Source organism: Equus przewalskii, chromosome 3 (assembly GCF_037783145.1).
Source record: "Equus przewalskii isolate Varuska chromosome 3, EquPr2, whole genome shotgun sequence".
Classification (NCBI taxonomy): Eukaryota; Metazoa; Chordata; class Mammalia; order Perissodactyla; family Equidae; genus Equus; species Equus przewalskii.
This window is the reverse complement of record NC_091833.1, coordinates 963548-986933: the sequence shown is the minus strand read 5'-3', so window position 1 is coordinate 986933 and position 23386 is coordinate 963548. Positions and strand designations below refer to the sequence as shown.

General features: G+C 42.2%; 1 protein-coding gene across 37 annotated transcripts in view; it reads right to left on the bottom strand.

Moving 5' to 3' along the window:
- Positions 1-16654: 16654 nt before the first annotated feature.
- The window catches only part of PHKB (phosphorylase kinase regulatory subunit beta), a 218466-nt gene continuing 211734 nt past the window's right edge, over positions 16655-23386 (bottom strand). For all 37 annotated transcript variants that reach the window (XM_070613575.1, XM_070613562.1, XM_070613560.1 and 34 more), the window contains 4 exons: positions 23126-23255; positions 20319-20426; positions 18192-18332; positions 16655-17543 (listed from right to left, as the gene is read on the bottom strand). In XM_070613575.1, coding sequence (XP_070469676.1) covers positions 17406-17543; positions 18192-18332; positions 20319-20426; positions 23126-23255 — 517 coding nt within the window. In that variant the 3' untranslated portion in view covers positions 16655-17405. The remainder of the gene's footprint in view (positions 17544-18191; positions 18333-20318; positions 20427-23125; positions 23256-23386) is intronic.

The following is a 23386-nucleotide window of genomic DNA, read 5'->3' as shown; positions in this document are numbered from 1 at the left end:
TCTCTGGTTTGCCACTCAATCCCCAGCCGCTACAACAGTGTTCAATCAATATTTTTGAACGAGTGAATGAATTTGTGAGGAGACTCACAATTGTTAAAAATCTAAAAATAAATCCTTAAAAACCTCAGCAGTCAGGTGACTATGTGTGCAAAGATGCCACCCTGGGCCTGCTGCCCAGGGACTCCTGTGCCCTCCCCATCAGAGCCACCGCTGCAGCCCCAGCCACCCCTTGCTCTGGGCTGGCACCAAAAGAAGAGGGAGGGGAGTTGTAGGAAGTCACTTCACAGCAGAAACCAAAGGTCCTAGTTCTGACTCCCCAGAACCACTTACACTCATTCATGGGTATTTTTACCCAGAGATGCGTCCTGCAGTCAGCCTGTTAATATCTTACACAAACAAGCCACAAGGGGCATCCGTTGGAAAGTCTTTAAAATAATATCTCAAGCAGTCTGCACAGGAGTAGTTTCAGAGTCAGAGTGCCCCTGGCGCTGGCGAGGGCAGCCCGGGAGCAAGGGGCAGCTCGAACCAGGCTGGCCCTCTGAAGGCCACTTGCGTACCTACTCTTCTCACACATCTACTTAGACGTTGTCCTGGGCGGCCACACGCCCCTCGGAAAACACAAATAAGGCAGTGTTCTGGCAATGATGTAGATTGTGGCATGCTCCCTGGAGCACATTTTGCTTCATCTGAAGTCAGTGATCCAGAAAGGAAGGCAGAAAGAGCTGGAACCAAATGGGGCCAAATTCACTGGTCGTGTTTGGTTCCCTTTAGAGTAATTCTAAATTACATAAAGTTCAATGCTTTGTAGAAAGAAGGGCATATGGTCTGTCTGAATTCTCCGCTGTGGTTCCCTCCATGACTAACTGATTTCTATTGGTTACAAAATTTCATCAGTGGTGACACAGGTATATGTGGCACCTCTGTGGAGCCGTACCAAACAACAAAGAAATTGCTCAGGAGACGTAACATAATGATGATGATAGTAATAATAACACGAATGCAGCTGTATTTCCCCAGGAACTGTCAGTAAGAACTCTAGGGCACAGAGCTGTGCACAGACCTCGCTGTGAGGACTGAGGCGCTTGGCGTCATTCGGCTGTATCTGCACGGATGGAGCTGGCCTAGTGCTCAAGAGGCAGGCTTTCAGAGGGAAGCTAGAAAACTCCAGGGTCTGGTGGCCTTGGAACCTCTAAATTCAGGGTCACTGCTTCCTCTTGTAGCATGACAGAAGTCTAAAGGCATTTACATAAAAAGCATTAAAATAATTAGGGTGGAATAGATCAAAGTCAACCTTTCTTTCCCAAATCTAGGAAAAAACAAAACATTTAGAAGGTCAGACCCTCTCAGAAGGGCAGCCCTGAGGTTGACTCACCCTTTTCACCACCAGTCAACCAGTACTTGACCACCCACCGTGTGCAAGGCCCTCTGCTGTGTGTTAGGTACTCCCGGATAAACAAGATTGACAAGCTCCCTTCTGCCTCTGGAGCTCTCATTCTAGTGTTAGCCTGTCTTTTTTTAAAGACAGCTTTATTGAAATATAATCCACATACTGTACAATTCATTTCAGGTGTACAATTCAATGGCTTTTCGTATATTCATGGGGTCGTTCAACCATCACCACATTCAATTTTAGAACATTTTCATTATCCTAAAAGGTAGTGTTGGGTCTTAAGGAGCTAATCACCTGGTCAATTTTTGAGATTCAATTGTGATCATTGCTTCCACATCTTTGAAAGGATGAAGCATGTAACATGAGGTGCTCTCTGGTCTTAGGGCTCCAAGAAGGCTCCCTGCAAAGTGACATTTGAATTGAGAGCTGAGGGATGAGTAAGAGAGAGCCAGGCAGAGGGAATGAAGTGAAGAGGAGGCAGAAAAAAACAGGAGCAAAGGCTCTGTGGTGAATCTGAGGAACTGAGAAGATAATTTGGGGTTTTATCTTAGAACACCTGGTTTTCTATTTTTCAAGACTTGTAAGTCTCCCTGCTCTCTCCTCATCCCCACTCCCCACCCCTATGCTCAGATTTTCATTTCAAAAGTATATCTCCTGCTACCAGCTGGAGAATGGGTCAGAGGGAGGCAGGCATGAAAGCGGGAAGACCACTTAGGAACCCATCAGAGGGATCCAGCCACAAGATGAGGTGGCCTAAGTCAGAAAGTTGGCAGTAGAAACGAGAACAGTGAGTTGATTTGAGAATTGTTAGGACCTGAACTGAAAGACCTTGGTAACTGATTGACTGTGGGAGTGATAAATCCCAAATATGATGCCTCCACAGCTGGGTGTATGGGTTATGGAAGGAAAACTGGAAGAAAACTGGGATTTTAGGGGTTGAGAGAGAGATTATTACAGATGCAAAATTGGATAATGACAATAAGGTGTCTACAGACTGAGCTGTCAAGTAGGTAATTGAGTATGAGTCTGACGTCAGAGGTGAAATCTGGGATCATCTAAGGATGCAGACACAGGAGTCACTGTTGTATAGTAGGCTGTTGACCATTGATTGACGTCCTGCCAGCAGGCGAGACCACCAGAGTGAGACAACGAAGTACAGAGGGAGACCTCAGGCAAAGCTAAGGGGAGCGCCAGCGTTTCAGTGGTGGACGGAAGAGGATGAGCTGGTAAAGGAGGCTGAGAAAGGGCAGCCAGCAAGGAGGAGGTAACCCAGCAGGGCATGGTGGCCTGGAAACCCAGGGAAGACGGTGCTTTAAGGCGGAAGAGGCTGTTTGTTTAAACACTGCTGAGACATGAGGCCTAAAAAATGTCCTTTGGACACGGTGACATGAAAATTATTGGCGACTTTAGTAAGAGTCATTTTAGTGACAGACAGGGAGGTCGAAAAGTAGAACATGTGCGGATTGTTTTGAGAAATTTGGCCGTGAATGGGAGAAGGATGGTGTGATGAGGAGCCATGTGGGGTGAGGGCGGAAGGTCTGTTTTCAGATGAGAGAGACGTAAGCAAACGCTAGTGCTAATAGGAAGGATTCAGTGAGGAGTAGAAAGGAGAGGAATGACTGATGGGTAAGGCGCCTGAGAAGTCAGGAGCCAGTGGGATCCCAGCACAGCTGCAGGACCAGACTCAGCTGGCAGGGAAACCTGCTTCTGCCCTGAGGAGCCTGACGCAAACTCTGATCTCAGTTACAGCGCGGAATGAACCCATGCGGCAATGGGAGCTGGGGCCATGTTCTCAAAGAGCCTCCCTGGGCATCGTTTGCTCTTCACTATGCACTGGGTGACAGATGAGAGTTCTTCTCTTCTTGTCCACCCCGCCCCCCAAACCCAAACTCACACACACACACTCACGCTTATTAAACACGCATTTTGGAAACAGGAACCGCACAGAAGGAGGCCCTACCTCTACTTCCTGCCTGAAGGCTTTCTCTTTGCCCAGCGGAGACCTCAGTTTATGCTTCACACATCAAAACACGCTGTCTCCATCCATCCTGCTCTCAGAGTTCCTCCTTCGTCTTCTCAGGGTGATAATGTATGGCCCAGTCCCATGGACAGGTCAGTTGAGATGCAACAAGAGGCAAAAGGAAAGTCAGAAGAATAACAGCTCTCTGGGGAGGTGGAGCCTGGTTCACTGCAAGACATTATTTTCCCAAAGGCAACAAGATCGGCACTAAAAGGAACAGGGGCGACAGAGAAGAGCGCTGCTGCCTGACGCCCTGCCCTGCTGACTGAGACAATTCACCAAGCCTCAAGGCTGAGATATGACAGAGGAAGCGGCCCCCATCTCTAGTCAGAGAGGGCAGACAGAGGGCCGTAGGTGCAGCTCCGGAGTGGTCAGCAGGGGTGAGGACAGGGCCTGGCATTGGGCCACTGCTCCAGGAGGAGAGGAACCACCCAGAGCAGGGACTCAGAGCTGTCAGGATAAAATGGGATGATGGCTGGGAAAGGTCCTTGAACAGGTGACTAGTATTATCATGAATCATTGATGTTGGAAGGACTTGGCGAAGATTCATGTGGACCTCTGGCCTGTAAGGGAGCTTTGAGTCAAAGGCCTGTGCGGTCACTGCTGTAACACCAGCATGGACATATTAAAGTCAGGCTCCCATATGTACAATAATACAATGCCTGTATATAGTTAAAGCTTCATTTTATACGTTGCGTGATGGAATAACTACTATGCAGACCCTTTGTTTTAGACCAAGCAGCCGTCAATAATGATATACTATATATTGAAGTGTTATGCTTTTCAGTGCTCTTTCTCATTTATCACCCCAGTTTTTCTTCACAATGACCCTCTGAGATGTTGTGGGTAACTACTGGTTTCCCTCATGCATCTGACAAGGAGGGGGAGCCAAGAGAGACCTCCAGAGGAGCACATCTTTCTTCCAGTTGATGCTGGCCCCGACATCAGTTCCCCATATTAAACCCAGGATATATGGGGTTAAAACCCAAGCACTCATCTCATATCCCCGCTTACTCCCTGGCTTCCTGGCACCAGAATCTACTATCCTCCACGGAGACAACCAACCAAGGACACCCACCTGCAGATTTCCTCACAAGGCCAAATGCAGGTTGGTGGGAAAGCACTGACAAGCAAGGTCACAGACTCCCTTCTCCCCACAAGCAGCCACAAACTTTTAAAACCCCTGGCCTCCCATCTTTCATGGAGATGAGATGAGATGAATTGGAGGGCTCACTCCCCCCTTGTGGCTGATGTCACCCTGTCCTTGCCGCAAGGCTGGCATTCCAGTTTTTCTTTGACCCCTCTTGTGTGGTGGGTAAAGAACCTGTGCACGTCGCTGGTAACATAGTGACTAGTAAAGCAGAGTGAGTAAAGGCAGCTTTGCTCCAACTAACACTGCGCACTGTCACCTCGGGTGCCTTCTTAGTTAAAGCAGCTAAGGAACATACCACTGGTTATAATGCATTTTGTATATTGTGTACGTTTTGTATAATGCATAAATTTTGTATAATGTATAATGTACATTGGTTATAATATATTTTAACCGAACAGTTGCCAACTAAACGCCTATCAAGGATTTGGGGCACTGGGCAGAAAGCAGAAGGAAGCGCGTTGGGACCATCCTCCACCTCCACAACAGAGAAGATTAATGGCGCGACCCTTGATGCATTGAGAGACCCACTTAACTGCTGACTTTTCTAGTTCTAGTTATTTACTTCCCTGTTCAATAGAAGTTGAAAAATCACTTGTATTATTAATTTGCAAAAAACCTTCCAGCTTCAAAATGTGACTCTAAAGCTATTTTTTACAAAGCAAAGTTGGAATTCTCAGCTTTTTGTTTTCAAATGACTGAAGTCATTCATCAGTGGTTCTCATAAACATTGAGCTAACAATTTTTTTACCTTCCGTTTTCTAGACGACATGAACATGTACGAGTTTACTGAATTTCTCTAACTCTCACTGCACAGTACTAAATAAACTACCAAAACAGCCCTTCATCCCTTTCCTATTTTCAGACGACCAGACAATTACACATCCCTTTGGGGAAATCCCCATTCATATGAAATATTTATTATCCGCTGTCTTTTCTGTCAATCAACAAGCATTTATTCAGCTTCTGCTACATGCTCAGCACTGCAGTGAGCAGTGGGTGGAGATGCTCAATTTATTTAGCCTTTCTTGAGTGCTGGGCCTCAGCAGGCTTCTATTTCATCTAAAGAAAGCATTGGCATCAAGAAATAATGAATATACCAGTGGATATCCTGTAATTGCATGGAATTACATGGCATCCTTGGGCATTTGGAGACAGAGACTAGTAGGAGGAGGAGGGGACACGAGGATGGAAGTGCTGAATAAGAGAGAAGGATAGGAAGTACGTTTCAGGCAAGGGGACCATGTCTGTATCTGTTTTGAAGACCATGAGTAGCCTGGACTGACTCAAAAAGGCAGACACTAGGGAACATGGAAGGCTTATTTACAAGATTAACAAGAAGTTCAAACACATTGCTTTGCAATGGCTGGAAGGGAACAGATAACTAGACTTGCGTCCTGAACCGGATGGTGGAGGATGTGGTCAGACAAAGTGTTTGGCAGTGACATAGTTCTAGGGTCATAAAGGGACTCTCTTATCTCCCGCCAGTGGAGGAACCCATGAGGAAGAAAAGAACCCAAAAGGCTGTTTGGGGTATGAGATGGAGGGGGAAGAAACATATTAATTCAGAGCATTGTCACTGTGGAAGCAGTCCCACAGTTTGATTACCTTTTCCTTCAAGGATTCTTGACTCCCCAGGATAGCATCATTTTTCTCCCAAGGCAGCAAGAAATATATCTTGATAACCCCAGCAAGGTCATATTCTTTTTTTTTTGTTTTTTTTAATTTAGAAATTATTTATTTGTTTGTTCATTCATTCACTGGTCTGCTGGTATACAATGAACTTTATAAACCATACACCACAAAAGATGAAATAATAACAGAATTTCTCCCTTTAGAGATCGCTGCTCTAACACCTTGAAATACAAGTGTTCCTTCTCTTTTCTTTTATGAACGGTGAAGCAAAGAGGCAGACTCAAATGAACCACAACAACTGCTGCATGCCAAAAAATACCATAGTGTCTTTGAGGATTAGGAAATTCTGCCACGGCAGATGAATTGTTGCCTTTGGCACTAAGGCTGGTTCTAAGGTTGGAAGTCAGCATCTCCCACTTAGCAGCAAGAGGAAGGGATACCCTGTCTGAAAGAGGAAGGCACCTCCTGAGTCTATTTGCATATTATGGTGTGGATTAGGGATGTAGACAAATGAAACTCCCCAAACCTGAGAAAAACCACCCCATCCGCTTACCCTTCCCCCAAAACACACACATGAAAGATTCCAACCACTTCAGAGTAGTTCTTGCTTTTCCCTCCACTCAAGGCAAGTTCTTAGAAATTACCATGCCACTCTCTTGACTGATGCCCGATGCTGAGGGATGCTTGCCTGAGCCCAGCATCCTTGCAGGCAGCTATCCTTGGAATCTTGGAACTATCCAGGTTTTCCTGCTTACTCCAAATGCAGAGTTTCACACGTGTCTACATTATCATTGTGGTGACAATTATTTAGCTCATAAAAATGAGCAGAAATAAATAGGCAGGGAAATTAAAGAAGCAAGCGTGGACACAGGGGTGAGCGGGCTGCACAGCGACATGCAGAGAGCTTCCTCTGTAGTGCCTGACTGGGGGGCAGATTGAGAGCAGAATTGTCTTCAAAATTTAAAGATGTATTTCAGAGCATGGCAGGTGAGTTGTAGGCCGATTTTAGAATCTTCACCTGAAAGTTTCTAGAAAGTTTCATTCGAAGACCTATGACTTGTTTGTTCCCAAAGCAGGGAACCATGTTAGCACACATTCTCCGAAGCTTCCTTGTGGGTTAGAAATTTTCCAAATCAAGCACTTTGGATCAGAACCTTTCAGCACTTTGTCTTTGAGCCTTTTTTTTGTTATTAAGTTATGATGGTTTACAACCTTGTGAAATTTCAGTTGCGCATTATTGTCAGTCATGTTGTAGGTGCACCCTTCCCCCCTTGTGCCCTCCCCCACCCCCAAGGGCAGATTCTTTTTAGAAAGGAAGGTGTGCTGTGGCTATAAAGCGAAAGTAAAACGCGCCTTCCCTCACAGAAGAGGTGTGCGTCCAGGTAGTCCTGAGCTGCTAGACCCTGCACCTCTAGATTCAAAAGACCCACTCCGCCTAAGTACAACCCATCCTGTTTCAAAAAACACCACTCTAGTCAACTTCTCCTACAATCTTGGGAGGTGGGCTAGAGACTGGGAGAGGCTCCTCCTGGGATCCTTCCAGGGCCTGGCTAGTCTCTGCTTCCCACCTCCCGACTCCTTCGCAGTGTCAGGAATTTGAGCTCCACGTGGGGCCTCCCCAGGATCAGGGCAGAGGCAAGGGTGGGAAAGCTTCTGTCCCATTGTTTCCTCCTCATGGCATACAAACACCACAGTTTAAACCAAATCCAGGGCTTTGCTTTGAAACCATGAATCTTAAGAGACGTTAAGTTTCAGATAGGGAGAGAGATTTAAAGCCCTACTGTCCTAGTCAATCAACTGTACTGTGTCCATGGGAATTCTAGCCTGGGAAGAGCCTGCCCAACAGACAAGCCCCCAGGTCTCCCGGGTTGTAAGGAGAGCTGTCCTTAACTGAGCTGGGGATTCCATTAAGGGCATGGGGGCGGCGGGAGGATGCAATGGAGCAGAAGCCCAATAAATGGAAGAGAGTTTCCATTCTTCCATGTTTAGAACAGGGAGGACTCACCTCTCAGGTTTACAATGGTGAGGACACTACTGCAGACTCGCTTTTTCTTAGCCACTATTGTCACTGAATAAAAGATAGACAGATGGTTAAAAAGTATAATAAACTAAAGCCAGCTGTTCAAGAAAGTGAGGCAAACTGGTGTAGTAAGAGCCCAGATCTGAAATCAGGCAGATTTGGGTTCTAACCCTTGCTCTGCCACTGACTTGGCACAGGCTGTTTAATTCTCAGCTCACTCAGTACCTCATCTGTAAAATAGGAGTAATGACAAGACCTTTCTTATGGAATTGGTGTTAGGGTTAAGTGAGATGAATCCTGCAAGGAGCTTAGCGGAGGTGGAGCCAAGACTCCTGAGGGGCCTGGTAGGAGGCGTCTCAGGCTCTGGGCAGGGGAGGGAAGTCTCTCGAGGCGCGTGGCTCCCTGGTTCTTCACTGACCCGTGGGGCGGAAGCCTCCTCTCTCCTGGGCTGAGGTCTGAGTCGTAAACCACATTCTCTCTTTGTCCCATTTGTGATTTTGTGATTACAGACAGTACGACAGGCAGGGAGCAATCTCCACTCCCTGCTGAGGAACTTTCTCCTGGGTCAAGCCAGATATCAGGTGGGCAGATACAGAGAAACTAGGTGATCTGGGTCCTGCAGTGGGAACAGAGAGGAGATTCAGACTCTGAGGACAGGAGTAAGGAGACAACAGGCCCTGGGGATTGATGGAGAGGGCTGTTAAGTATGACTGCAGGTTTGGGAATAGGGGGTGCCGTAGAGAAGAGGCCTCGACGCCAGAACTGGGAACTCTCCACAGTGGGAGGGAAGAACAGATTCTACATAGTTTGGATAGGAAAGGGGTTTGATGGAAGATGGTAGGACGTAGGACAGGTAAGTGGAAATTTCCAGTGGATAACTAGAGATACACAATACATATATGTATATATGAGTTATGAGGATAGAGGTGATATTTAAGGCAAGAGAATGGAGGTGCTCTTTGAAAGACAGCACCTACCAACACAGGGGAGTGAAAGTCTAAAGGAAGGGGATGTGCACACTTGCATAAACGGAAGATGAATTGATAACATGGTAGAGTTGAAGGGAGCCTTGCAAAAATCGCACCCAGCTCCATCACTTGCGGGATAAAGAAACTGAGGTTCAGAGAACATCAGTGATTTGTCAAGCAGTTCACAACATCTAGAGAGACCTTGGGACGGAGACCAAGTTCCCAGACTCCCAGTTTTCGTCCTTTCCCACAGTTCTAAGCTGAACACCAGGAAATGGCTGTGTGCAAGGTGAATTCTAATTAATGTTGACCACCAGGATGAAAGTGGCCATTGGGAGCTTCTAAATTGGGGTAAAATAAACGTATGAGTCAAGGAATTGGGAATACTAAAAAAGTGAATATCCTTTGTCTTTTAATAGGTCAATAAAAAACAACAAGGAAAAAAGCCAAACCAGAAAGCTATCTTAAAATGAAACAGAATCTCTTTAATTTTGTTTAATGTCTGTAAAAGAGGGCAGATTAATCATTTCAAAGCCTGGAGATTCATTCCCCTATGTTTTTCAGGATAAGGAAGTGGCAGAAAAAATCCATTCAAAACATTTCATTTCGGCTTGGATTCATCCTGCTCCTTTTCAGCCCAGAGTTGTGCGTGAAGTTGACCAGAAAGAAAATTTGATTGCACTGCCAAACTTCTGGGTTATGAGCTGTGCTTTTGTAATTTGCAATGTCTTCATCAAAAAACAATTGAGGCGCTGGCCTGGTGGCACAGCGGTTAAGTGCACACGTTCTGCTTTGGCAGCCTGGGTTTCGCCGGTTCGGATCCCGGGTGTGGACATGGCACCACTTGGCTCGCCATGCTGTGGTAGGCGTCCCACGTATAAAGTAGGGGAAGATGGGCACGGATGTTATCTCAGGGCCAGCCTTCCTCAGCGAAAAGAGGAGGATTGGCAGCAGTTAGCTCAGGGCTAATCTTCCTCAAAAAAAAAAAACAAAACAAAAACAATTGAATCTGAAGAGCTAGAATCGCATGTTGCACGAAATTCTGATTACAGCATCCACTCTCAGGCTCAGAAAACAAACACTTCTCTAAATGATCCGAACACCTTCTGAACCTATCATCTTCACTGGTGGCTCAGCCAGTATTTGAACCAAAATTGCCACTTACACCTGCCCCTGCAGTTCACTGTACTGAGAGCACAGATGGGAGAGTGAATACCCACCTCGCACTGTATTTCTCCAGCAAACACAGGAATGTGGCAGGGTGGGCACTTGGTGAGTTTCTTCATTCTCATTTTATTGTGGGCTCAGAAAAAGAGTGAAAGATACTCACACTGTGACTTCTGTGCTTATTGGGTACCTTCAGGGCTTTCAGCAAGATGGAACTGGCCTTTTGTGTCAGACGGATATGCCTCGGGCAGCCTCTGTGCAGCGGGGAGGGGATTGAGGCAGGCTCAGGGCCCCTGTGCTTCTCAGAGCGGCAGTGTTGCCAGCTGCCTCGTTTAGGAAACTGCTCTCTTGCGTCCCCATCGTGCTGCTCATTAGACGCCTACACATCGCAGAGGAACCAGTGCTGTAAAGTGGGCCGGGGCGGGGCACGGGGGAGACTCTCCGAGCGCTACCCCCGATTTCTCAAATCTTCAAAAATAGATGAGCTTGTTTCTTCATGAAGCATCTCTGAACCAGTCATGTTATAAGTTTGAGAATTTTCTAATAGTAACACATACTATTTAAATTTTAAATTTCCTCTGTGTTTGTGAAATGACTATCTCATCTTTCTGAGTTGTAATTTGTGATCTGGAAGCTGACTGTTCAGTCACTTAATATTTGTGGGACCTTGGATAAGATGCTTCAACTCTGTTCCTCAGTTTCCTCCTACGTAAAATGAGGACACTGACAGTCCCGGCCTCACCAAGTAGAGCTAACAGAGCACGGAGCCCAGTGCCTCCTATATTAAGGGCTCATTCAATGCCAGCTATTCGTAACCCTCTTTACCACTCGACTAGGCTGACTGGTGGGATCGCTATCTAATGTTTTTTTCCAAAAAAACAGCCCTTGGATTTATTCTGATTTTGGTTTTGAATTAATTGTTTCACTTTATCATTTTCTTTTTTGTACTTTCCTTATGTTTATTTTGTTGCAATTTAAAAATTTCTTGCAATGAGTATTTAATTCATTTATTTCCATTCTATCTTGTTTAGTACTGTTTGAAACTATGAATTTTTGTTGAATATGGTTTTAGCCATCTTGCTGTAGTAATTTGATTATAGTCTAGATATTCTGAATTTTCAGTTTTAGTTTCAATTTACAAAGGAATTTCAAAATTTCCAAGAGGTTGGCTTTTTTCCTTTTTCTTTTGGTTATTCAGCTGTAGGTTTTTCTTCTTGACATAAGAGAACGCAGTCATCACCATTCCCGATTTGAAATGCATGGAGGAGGCTCTCTGTGGCATCCAAAATATGGTCATCTGTGAAACGTTTCAGGGGGACTAGGAGGTGTCATCATGGTTGTTTGGATATGGACTAAAATATTTATATATTAGTGATTATTGTACTCCCCATGCTGCATTATTTATGCTTGTGGACTTCATTTGTCACAATAAGTTGCTCTGATCATGTTTTTGTTTCTCCTTGCATTTTCAGACACTTGCTTTATATATCCTGATACTTACACAGGTTAGAGTAAACAGCTGGAATGAACATAATGGCTCATACACGCACACTCTTTCAGTTTCCTACTTTATCTCTGGTTAAACAATTATTTATATGACATTCTTTCTGTCCAAATAACTGGGCTGGCTTCTGTCTCCAGACAGAATGCTGGCTCAACAGCCAATGATGGGAGTTTGAGTAAGCAGGGGGGTGTGGAGGTGACAGAGTTAGTCAGGAACTGAGAATGAAGCAGTTTGGCCATCTTCAACACATGGCTACCACATTCACCTAGCTCACTGTCATCCCTGCCCACAGAAAGAGGGAAGAGCACAGAGGGGCAAGCAGGGAGATTTATGGGCCAGGCCTAGAAGTGGCACTCCCTACTTCTGCTCACATCCCATTGGAGAACATTCCATTGAAGTCACAAGGCCACACCCTAACTGTAAGAGAGAATACAATGTACGGTGTATCTGAGCAGTCACATGCCCAGCTGTAACTGTTATCATGGAGGTGGAGAACAGACTGACTGACAACTAGCAGTTTCTGCCACAATGCTGTTTTGTTTCGTATATAGATTTAGGCTACTTGATCCTAGTTATAGATTTGACATTTTCACTTTTAATTCCATGTTGTCTGATATTAAAGTGGAAAGTCATGGTTATAATGGATCTGGAGATTGCCATTTTTCTTTTTCTATCTTGTGCTATATGGTCAATTTTCTGAATATCCCCCGCCCCCAGCAACCTTCTGGTAATTTAAAATTATTTTCGTATTTCAAATGGTAAACTTTAAAAACCCTTATTTCCTGATTTACTAACTTTAAAAAATGAAGTAAATATTGACTTCTTGCTATGAAAGACAAGGAAATTAGCTCACTTCCTTCTCAGTACCTACTGAGCTTTGTCATCAAGCTCTAGGATTTTTGTCCCAGTCCGTTAATTATATTAAATTGTACAGTTTTTCTTTCAAGTCATCTTCACATTCTTTTCTGTAACTATAAATCACCTTGTTGTTACTATTAATTTTACATTTTAATGATTAATGGTTCATAAACAGTATTACGTTTTCTCCATTACTACATTCTTTACATTGATCCTCTTGGTTAACTGGATTTAGTCAAATACTATTTTCAAGAAAGGTTCACAGTTGTTATGATTCCTGAGTTACTGCATATTTAAGAATTCTTCATTTGCCTTTGTAACTGGTTGGGAAAAAAATCTTAGGTCACACTTACTGTGTGACATTGAACTGGCGTGGAGCACTGAGCCCTCTAAGATTGAAACACCTCCAAGGTGTTTCAATGTCGCTCATTCTGGAACAGTTTTCTGTAACATAATATGTTCTCTTTATCTGCTGACTGAGTTCTTTCTTATTTAGGGAACATTTTATCATATCTTTGAATTTTTTCTGAGCCAAACGTAGACTTCTCTCCCTATGGATACCAACTTTCTTTATGTTGGGTCAACCTTGTCCACGACCATCTCTATTCTTTTCCATCTGCATTCACTGTGATTCTCTCTCTGATCACATATCACCGTATCAGAGGCCTTTCCACAACCACAGGAAACCTAAGGACCTTTGTCACTCTTTGCCCCCAACCTGTCTTATTTTTCTTCACAGCATTTATTACTACATGTCACCTCATGTCCCCAACCCCAACTAGAACATGAGCTCCATAAGGAGAGGGAATTTGTCTCTTTTTTCCCCATTACTGTGCCAGAATAGTCTGGCACAGAATCAATGTTCAGTGTTTGAATGATCTCAAGCTTTCCTTGTATATTAGCAGTTCAGTTTTCAGCTGTGTATACTTTGTTTTTTGCTGTTTCTAAATTATGAAACTTGCTTGCTCAGCTCTATTTTTCTTATTGTATTATCTTGTCTTTGATTTTTTCTTTATTGATTCCTTTTCTTTTTAATTTTTTTTAGAGTATAGGGCATTTGTTGTGGAGGATGTCCTATTTCCTAAGTAAATTTATTTTCAGAATGAGTTCTGTATCTGTTTTTTTTTTGCTATTTTTACAGTTTACAAGCAATTTTCTTCCATCTTTCTCATGACAGGCACAGCAACTTTGTGGGTGACCAGATACAGTGTGGGTGGTCTTCTGGATCTTGTCCCAGCCTGAACTCTTTTGTTCTCTCCTGTCTGTTTCCAGCTGAGTCCCTCCCTCTCAGGCAATAGGTAAGCGCCAGAGTTTACCCTGTTTGGAAGAACAGTATCATATTGCAAGACACCGTACTTGGAAACAGGATATGTCCTTAACTAGACAGAGTGAATTCGAGTCTCATAGTTCTAAACCAAAATTATGTGCAGTGAAAAAAAAGGTAGTCATCAAATCCAAGCACTGCCCATAAGGTCCCCTCTCAGGCAACAAGTCATAGGTCAGGGGTCCCAGCTCTCAGACCGTCTATTGGAGATAACTAGTTCTGTGGGATCATGGGTACCCTTCCTCTTCATCTGCCTCCTCCCAGATGAAAAATCGAAATACCTACTCCCAACAGCTATTCCCTTCCTTGGGGAGCAGCACTGTGGCAGTGGTGCAGTTTGTGCACTAAACAAAGGTGCCAGTTGAGAGGGCAACAGGGGGCTGAAATACAGTTTATGCTTGGCTTTCTGAGCTGTGTGTCTTGGTATGCCGTTGTATCTGCTCAGAGAAAGGACCTTTTTCTTTGTACAAAGGTGCTAAACCTTGTGCCCACTGGGCTGAGTGCGTCCAGCAAGGGGACCTTTTTCTAATTCACACAGGCTTCATGTGAGCTGGCAGTAGCCCCTGCAGGAGAATGACGTGTAATGGTGGTCTGTGTGGGAGGGGAAGAACTTCCACACTGGAAGGACACTTTCTGGCTTTTTCCCTTAGAGGTTGACTCAACGCTCATCTGACTCCCCTCAAATGCAGTAAGTTTTTCATCCTTTATCTACTGCCCTGTCCTCACCCTGCACAGCTTCGGGGAGGTTAGCGCACAGGAGCCAAGGACAAGTCCCAGGAGCCTTTGTGCGGCGCTCCAGTTTGTGGAGGCGGCTGTGCTGCTGCAGTTGTCTCGCTGATACCTTCTCCCTCATTTTTCATTTATGTTTTCAGTTTCTTAGAGGAGTTTTACGATCTGGCTGCATACTACTCTGCTACTTCCAGCCTCTCCTTGACTTTAAATGTGGTCTGTCTGTGCAGCTGTAACTGTGTCTTCACATTGTGTTGACTCTTCCACTTTTACACGCCACCTATTTAATATGCATGATCACGATGAGCTAAAAGCACATCTGGATCTACTCTTCAGATTTCTGGGGAAAAGTTACACTCATTCAGATAGCCTATAAATGTTACTTGGTGTCCATAAGGCATTGCAAGCTTATCACATATTGAAGGGGATTCCACATTCTGATTTTTAAAAATTGAAATATGACTATTTCAGACTTAAATAAAATGAAAAGAAACCTGGAAAACACGATGCTTCTTAAAATGATGCTCTGGAAATGTAGCTGAATTGATATTCAGTCAGGAGTTTCCAACAGACGTTGCTTGTACAATAAACTTACACAGTGAATCTGCCATTATGCTAGAGGAGCTTTAAATCAGATTTAAATCTTGTCATGCCTGGCTAAATGTGCTAATATTTTCAGTCAGTCTCTAGCACAGCTGTTAAAACATTTCGACTCTGTAGGCCAAGTAGGACTTCTAAAATTCATATGAGTTCGTGTTCTACTTCTTATTATTTTTGCTTTTCTGATTAGAAAACAGACTTTGGCTTCTGTAGAGGTGAACGTCAAGATTTACTGATCCTAATACATCTTTCAGAACAACAAATTTTTAATTTCATTAAAACACAAAGTCGATAGATATGTCACAGATTCTGAATGCCTTCAGCAGCACTGGAAAACTTTAGAATTCCGTACATGTAGCATTTAAGCAGGAAGCTTTAAAACTCATTCAGGAAATATACATTTGCAAATGAGGGCTGATTTCAACTAAGACAGTGGCAGATTTCTGGTAACTTTGCTCAGCTAATCAGACTTTTTTAAAATTCTTAAAAATACAACACAGTTTACTCTCCTCCAGATTTCAGCAAATATTAACTATTTCAAGGATTCTTTTTCTCTTTCTTTCCAGTTTCCCCAGCTATGACGTGTCAGTCCTCAATACTCTCTCCATGGGCTTCACGTTTAACTTTTTTTCATGCTTGTTGTATAAACTAGCTTCATTATTATCTTTTCATAAACTTTCTAAATATACCAAGTCAAGTAATTATCTTCTTTGTCATACCCCTCTCCTTAAGATATTCTGTAAGGTCAGACTTTTAACTCATTCTTCTCAATTTTCCCAACCAGGACATATATGATTTCTTATGCAAGATCTAAGCAGTGTATCTCAAAGTTATAAGAAATATGCCCGAGCCTTCAGATTTTTCCATGTGCTCATGCATCCATTTATTTGATATCACTTTAACTTGTTACTGAAGCCACTTGTCCTTTCTTCCTTAGACCCTTGAGACCCTACGGTGGGTTGTATTTTTTTATGTGACAAGTCTGACTTCTCAAGTGAAACTCCATATAAGATTGATCAGAAAAATGACTCTCTTTGGGGCCAGGGCTCAAACTAATGGGTTGCACTGTAACATTCAGTATGAAATAAATTCATAAAATTTAAAAGTTTAATCTACTTCCTATTTTTATTAAAGTTTGCTTAAGTAGTAAATCTGGTAGCAAAATATGTGTAATGGTAGATACCATAGATTCTCTTCTATTCCATCTCCTGATCAATTAAATGAAAATATTCAGGAATAATATACTCAATATTGTGAACATGAACAAAGAATGTACCCAGATAAATTCATTAATTCAGAAATAAAATTTAATGACCTTTAATTTTGTTTTTACTAGTATAAACTAGGTTAACAGTCCATACTTAACAATCTTACACATGTCCAATTTTTTAAGAGCTCAAAGAAAATGTTTGATCAGGTATAGATTTATTACACTGTATTTTAGCCCAACCTCTACAGTTAGCACAAATACAAAACCATAGTCATGTTTACAAAGTAAAAATTGTACAATAGCTATACATACTAAAATATCAATAATGCAGTTTCTGAGAATCAAAATATCAGCTGGCTGATTTTGCCTTTATGATATATAGTAACATTTCTTCTAGTATGACAATGCCACTAAAAACGGTTCACCACTCTTTCAATATCTTTTCATTCCTAGTATGCATTACTAGTTGGCAAATTCATTTTAATGACAGTAAGGTGGGAATTTAGTCCAAAGAGCAAAGATTCATTTTGATGAGCTATTTGATGATAAAACACGCAGCAGTGAATTTTCAATTCATAAACTATTTCTATCATTCAGTAAAGATTATTATTGTAGCTGGCATACTCATGAGAACTTCTCTCCACTTGAGAAGAACTTCTTGCCATTAGATTGGCTGTGGCATGCAAGAGCCCAGTAGCTCTGCCCAGGGCGCGGCAGCCCTCACAGCACCACCAGCCCATGCACTAACGGCTGCCCTGATCAAGCTTCAGCACAAACCTTAACACACTTCTAAAAAGTGAGTCTCATCAGAGCCTCTTACACCTTCCTCACTAGCTAACCAGACAGGGGTCGTCATTGCTTGGCTTGACTTCTCCTTCCAGCAGCAAATTCATCACGACCTTTGTCAAATAGCTGCACGTTCCTCTTTTTCCCAGTGGGGGAGTGTTGTAAAAGGAAGTCATGTCATCCTACAAAGAAAAACAGTAAGCAAGTTGTTTGATTTTTTGTTTATAAAGAGTTGACAGGTAAAATCAGTGTCAGCCTAAGGGGAAAAATAAATTCACAGAAAGATTTCCTCATAGAAAATATGAGCTTCTTGAGCTTTTCTTTCATTTTCCTGAAGCGTCTTCTCAGCACATAAAACAAAGACAGGCATTTTTTAGAATTCTCTCTGCTGGTAATTTTTATTTACTTAGGGAACCTTTTTACAGACGAGCATAAAATATTAAACAGAGAGCCCAGAAGGGACCACATTAGGTAGTACACAGCACCAACGCAGTGTACTACCTATTCCTTCCCTCCTCAGGTTTTAATTTCATAGGCTTCTGGAATCTATGGCTCCTCTCTGGTACAAGACATTTTGACTGCCAACTGTATGAAAGAAACTTATCTCTTCCTAGATTTCTTTTAAGTCAAAACTTTATAGCTGAATTGACTAGTAATTAACTAAAAAGTAAGAATAATTCTCCAAATAAGCCAGACTTCCCTCCGCCCCTCGAGTACTCTCTTTTGTGCTCTGTAAATCTGTTTTATAAGTTAAATGATAAGAGACTAGGGATATATTGAAGAATTGAGACAACGAAACAATTCTACAAACAGCTATTTTTTCTACTTACTTGTTTTTCAACTTCCTTCAGTCGACTCTCGTCTTTCTGAAATTCATAAAAGGCTTCTTTCACGAGTTTGTCTAGATCTACTTTGTCTTGAAATCCTAGCTCAGGGTTTCTTTCCAGTACAATGGATACAACCATTAGTAACTAGAAGAGACAGATGTTGAAAGCAAATTATATGGACCACAAAAGTGACACTGTCTGGACATGTTACCATTCTTTATTCATATTAATAGATGATTCTTGTATTCCATAGTATGTTCTCTACAATGACACACTTTAGGATCATCTATGGATGGAATCTTCCTAATCTTGCAAATTAGTAGCATAAGTTCTGATTGGAAACTGCACTTTTTTTTCATTGAATGTATTGTTGGAGCTGTACAGAAATGTTTTTAGTCACTTAAATAAAACTAATTACTTAGAAAAATGACTTCCCTACTCCTCTCTATAGTATATAGTTGTCGTATTCACCCAAAGTGTCTGAACTCTTCCTGGCCTTTGGGCATTAATCCTGTTGTCAAGACACCAAAAACCAGAGGCTGCCCCAGAAAAGGCAATGGGCAACAAGCCAGAGAAGGTAGGTCAGTTCAGTGGAGACTCTGGATTCAGGCTCACGACCAAATGATTTGGAGCCCAGCACCCCAAAATGGGTACAATTCTGTGACATCATAGTAGTTTCTCAGGAGACGGATATGTTTTAAAAAATACATTTAACTCTGATCTCTTTATGACATAAGTATTATTTGGTCTATATAAATATCTTAGTTTAATGCATCATCCTATTGTCTGGCTATCCCGCACATTTATCCTAAGTCATAATGTTCATTTTAGATGACAAACTGTTATATGCAAAGATTGTGTCTGAGACTTTCTGACGATGATTATGACTCCAACTTTGTATACGCAACAGGAACAGGGCTTCATAATTCCCAATTTGGGAATCTCCTTGACTGTACTTTATTGAAATGCTTCCAAAACAGAACCTGAAACAACTAAACGTAACAGTCTCAGAAAAACCCCAGAGTCACAGTGTGGGAGACCTTGGAGTAGGGCTTCAGCCAGGTTAACACAAAGGTTTGCTCTAGTTCGGAAGGAAAATTTCTTCTGCAAAGGGAATGACCTCACTTTGGTCAATAAGAACTTCTACATCCATTGTAGGTCCCAGATGCTGGGCAGTAGACACCAAAAGACTAACAGCACAAGGAAGGCATTTACCCCTCTACTAACCCTATCTTTTCCTGACCCCAGTCTCTGCCTCATTCGCACATGCTATGAAATGGGTTGGCTAATCCTGCTTCCAAATTCTGGCACCACAGAGATAAGGCTGAATCTCATTCGGCTCCGACTGTAGCTCCAGACATGCTGGATTTCAGGAGGTGCCACATCCAGTTCAGCACTCACTGAGAGCTTCTGTATCTATGACACGTTACCCACCCTCAAGGAAAACAAAGTCTGGTAGAGACATTTCCAGAGAAAGAGGCAAAGTGAAGATGAGCTACATATTAAATCCATTCATTTGGGGAATTCTCCATGTATTTGGTACAATGTTTTAAAATGGCAAAACAGCACATGTATACATGTGCATGCATGTGCATGTATCTCAGCATTTCACTTAGTACAGAGCAATGATGACACAGCACAGAAATTTCATGTCTTCTCTATTCACAGAGAATGTTTGGAAAGATGTCCCTCAGAATACCAAGAGTGATGACTTACTGCTAGTGGGTGTGGGGAAATTGTTTTCTTTATTTTCTATAATTTTTTTGAGTTATTGAAACTTGCTACAATAGTCATGCATTATTAGTGTAAACATAAAAAACTGAAAATAAACAGAAAAAGATCACTTCCTCTCTTTAATGGTGGTTGTGATGCACTCACTATTGAGAGGTAGGTGTGTAGCTAAAAAAGTCAGACCGTCAGTCTTTCCGCCCTGAAGGACTGAAGATGTCTGAATTGTGCCTGTGCCTTGATTTGGGTCAAGGATGGTCACCTTCTCCAGAATGTGGCTGGAGGAGATTCGGGCTAGGTGAGGAGTGGAATTCCTGGTCTCTTTGGCAGTTTCCTTTACACTAGTTTTCAGGGAGCAGAGAGAAAGCACTTCTTCAGCAATCTACATTTCTAAGTACAAACCTCCACAACGATCTGTCTATACTGCGGCTGGTCAATATTTCCCAACATGTCTTCAACAAGGAGGGAGAAATTCATCTCATACATGGTCATATCCGACAGGGTTGGTTGCTGAAAAAAAGACCTCAGCGTTAACATGCTGCACTGTTACACTCCGGTTCCCACTTAACAAAGGAATTTCATTTTCTAATCAATAAACTTTCTCAGTTCCTATAAAACCTTAGAGAGCTTTTTCAGCTATATGAGTGGATTTTATATATGTCAAACTACTGAAGCCAATCAGCTGACTATTGTGATAAATTAAACCTCCTGTTTTTAGTAGTTATCTTCACTGTATTAATGTTTCTAGGAGAAAGGGACTATATTAGAACGCTACTTCAATACACAAAAGGAACAATCAAAAATCGAGACAATAGAGTACACACTGCTTTCAGAATTAACATAAGAAGTTATGCTTGCTGTCAGACTTTAGCGTATAAGTCATTTGCTATTGAATTTACATCATTTCTGCGACAGGTCCTTTCTGAACTGGCAGCATAAAAATGCATACAAATAAGCAAAAACAACAGTATGTGGAAAAATGGCAAGTAAACACAGAAAAAAGCAAAACTAAGGATGGAAAACCCTCAAAGGATGGAAGAGAAGGCTCTAAATGTTGGACTTGTGTGGTAGAAAACAGATGGAGCCACCAGGTTTATTACCAGAGATGCTGAGACGATGAGTCATACCTATCTGCTTCTACTACCATGGTGATTTATAGTGAACTTAACCACGGCCTCAGAACAATGTGTGGCTACTTACTACTCAAAATGGGACCCAGCACGAATGTCCCCTTTCAATCAAATGGCAGCAAAGTTATTTTGCCCAGTATAATAATGCCTCAGCCCTATATTCAATATGGTCCATCTATTGTATTCTATATTCAACACGATCCAATATATACTAATATGGGGAAAATGAAGCCCAGTTGCTGAACATAGTAATTATAATTATTTAGATGTCTAGCAATGGGATTAATGGGGTTACAGAAGGAAAGAAAGACTCTTTCATGGTTTCACATTAATTTCCTTTTAATATATCTCATTTGAAAAGTCAACCTAGTTACTATGCAACTATGATAATTAAGCCTAGAGAAGAGACATCCAGCTTGCCTTGGTTGGCACTCTCTGAAACGACTCAGAATGGGCAGTGTAGTGGGGGAGTTAAGAGAAAAGGCTCAGAAGTCAAACTTCCAGGGTGGGGTGGGTCACACTCTGGGTCAACTACTTGTATGACCTTGGGAAAATCACTTAGCTGTGCTTGAGTTTCCTCATCTGTCAAATAGGAATAATAAAGTACCTACCTCAAAATTATTGCGAGGATTAAAAGAGCACTTGGAAAAGGGCCTGGGGCATAAAAATACTTAACACACATTGTTGTTATCAAAGAGAGGATACTAAATAAGTGGCCCAGGCAATCAGACGATTAAATGAAAATCTGGTAGCAACTAGAGGGGTCTGGGAAAGAAGCTAACAAAAGGTCACCCTAGGCCACTGTATGCAGAAGCAGCGGGACAGGACAGTGCAGGCCTGTGTTCTGCCCGCAGAGACGGAGCTGCCCACACAACGGGCACAGAGCATCTGGGAAAGGGCTGGAGCACCTCTACTGGCAACCAAAGAAATCCATTCAATAGTTTGTGAGCAGTAAAAAGAACACTTCCAAAAAAGTTTTTATTCATTTTTTTGAATAAGTAACAGATTGACAAAGTTCAAAATTTGAAAGGTTAAAAGGGTTTTTAGTGAAAAGCCCACCCTGTCTCCTAGACCACATTTCCACAATTTCTTGTGGGTTCTTCCAGAAACACTCTATGTACATATAAACAAAATGAGTATGGGTGTGTATATTTAAGAACACTTTATTTGTATAAAGACCTTCAGCAAAAATAATCTGGTTAATGCTTCAACACCAGAAACAAATACAGTACTCCACTTCCAAAAGGCCTAATTATTCACATCTGTGTATAAGCAGAATGATTTAGATGTCAGGATCAAATAAAATAATCAAATCAAAGAAGCAGGCTAGTTTACATAACGTGGGAAACCATCTGAAGGAGGGGGCATCAATTGAATCGAACCAAAAGGCGGTTACATTTCGAGTAAAATAAGTGATTGTCTAATGACCTAAAAAGTTGCTGCATTTTTTTGCATTCAGTGCAATGTATAAGCAGCAATTCCCTCAACCACAGCATCATTAAGTCACCTGCTTCTGAGGCCTGACTGGTTCTGTCTTTTGAACGTCCATTTTACTGTTGGTGAGGTCTCCAGCACTGGCCCCCAGCGCCTGGCAGTGGAGGAACACCACCACTCACAGTAATGCTAACATACGAACCCTAAGGTCACTAACAAGTAATAGAGGAAGGACAGCTTGCTGGGCAAAGGTTTGGCCATGTGGTTGATTTAAACAGAGCCCTTCCTTGAAATATTTGAAATACGATAATACAAAAAATTGTTGATTTTAAATACAACTTTTCAGTAAAATATCCATTTCTATAGAGGGAAGCTAAAACTTTGTATAAAGCCTTTGTATAGAGGGAAGCTAAAACTGAAAAGTAAAAGTAACTCAGATTGAGAAAAAATATTTCCAATCCAATTGATTAGACTTCTTATTTTCTAGTATTTTCTCCCTCCAGGTATCTGGACATCCCTTCTTTAAGTACTCTTACAAATTTGAATAAGCAGAGAGGTTATTTGCAATGCAGAGAGGAAAAGAATTCTCTACTCCTTTAGGTCTCTTTAGAAATCCCTTTTACTGACATAAAGTAAAGGCTGTACCTGTGGCAAATGCTTCCCAGCTACAATGATACCATTGGGTGTGCGCTCCAGGATCTGCCATACTCGGTCGTAGAACCCAGGGGGAGTTCTATTCAAAGACCCATCGATCTGACGCCTGTTCAGCCAACATCTGCAGACCAAAAGAAAATGCCTCAGATTTGAAAAAGAAGCTTGTTCTAGTAGAAAGCAGGGCTTTCAATTTGGATTAATTGTTCCAATAGGGGGAGCAATAAAAGCCAAAATCTATAAATGATGCATATC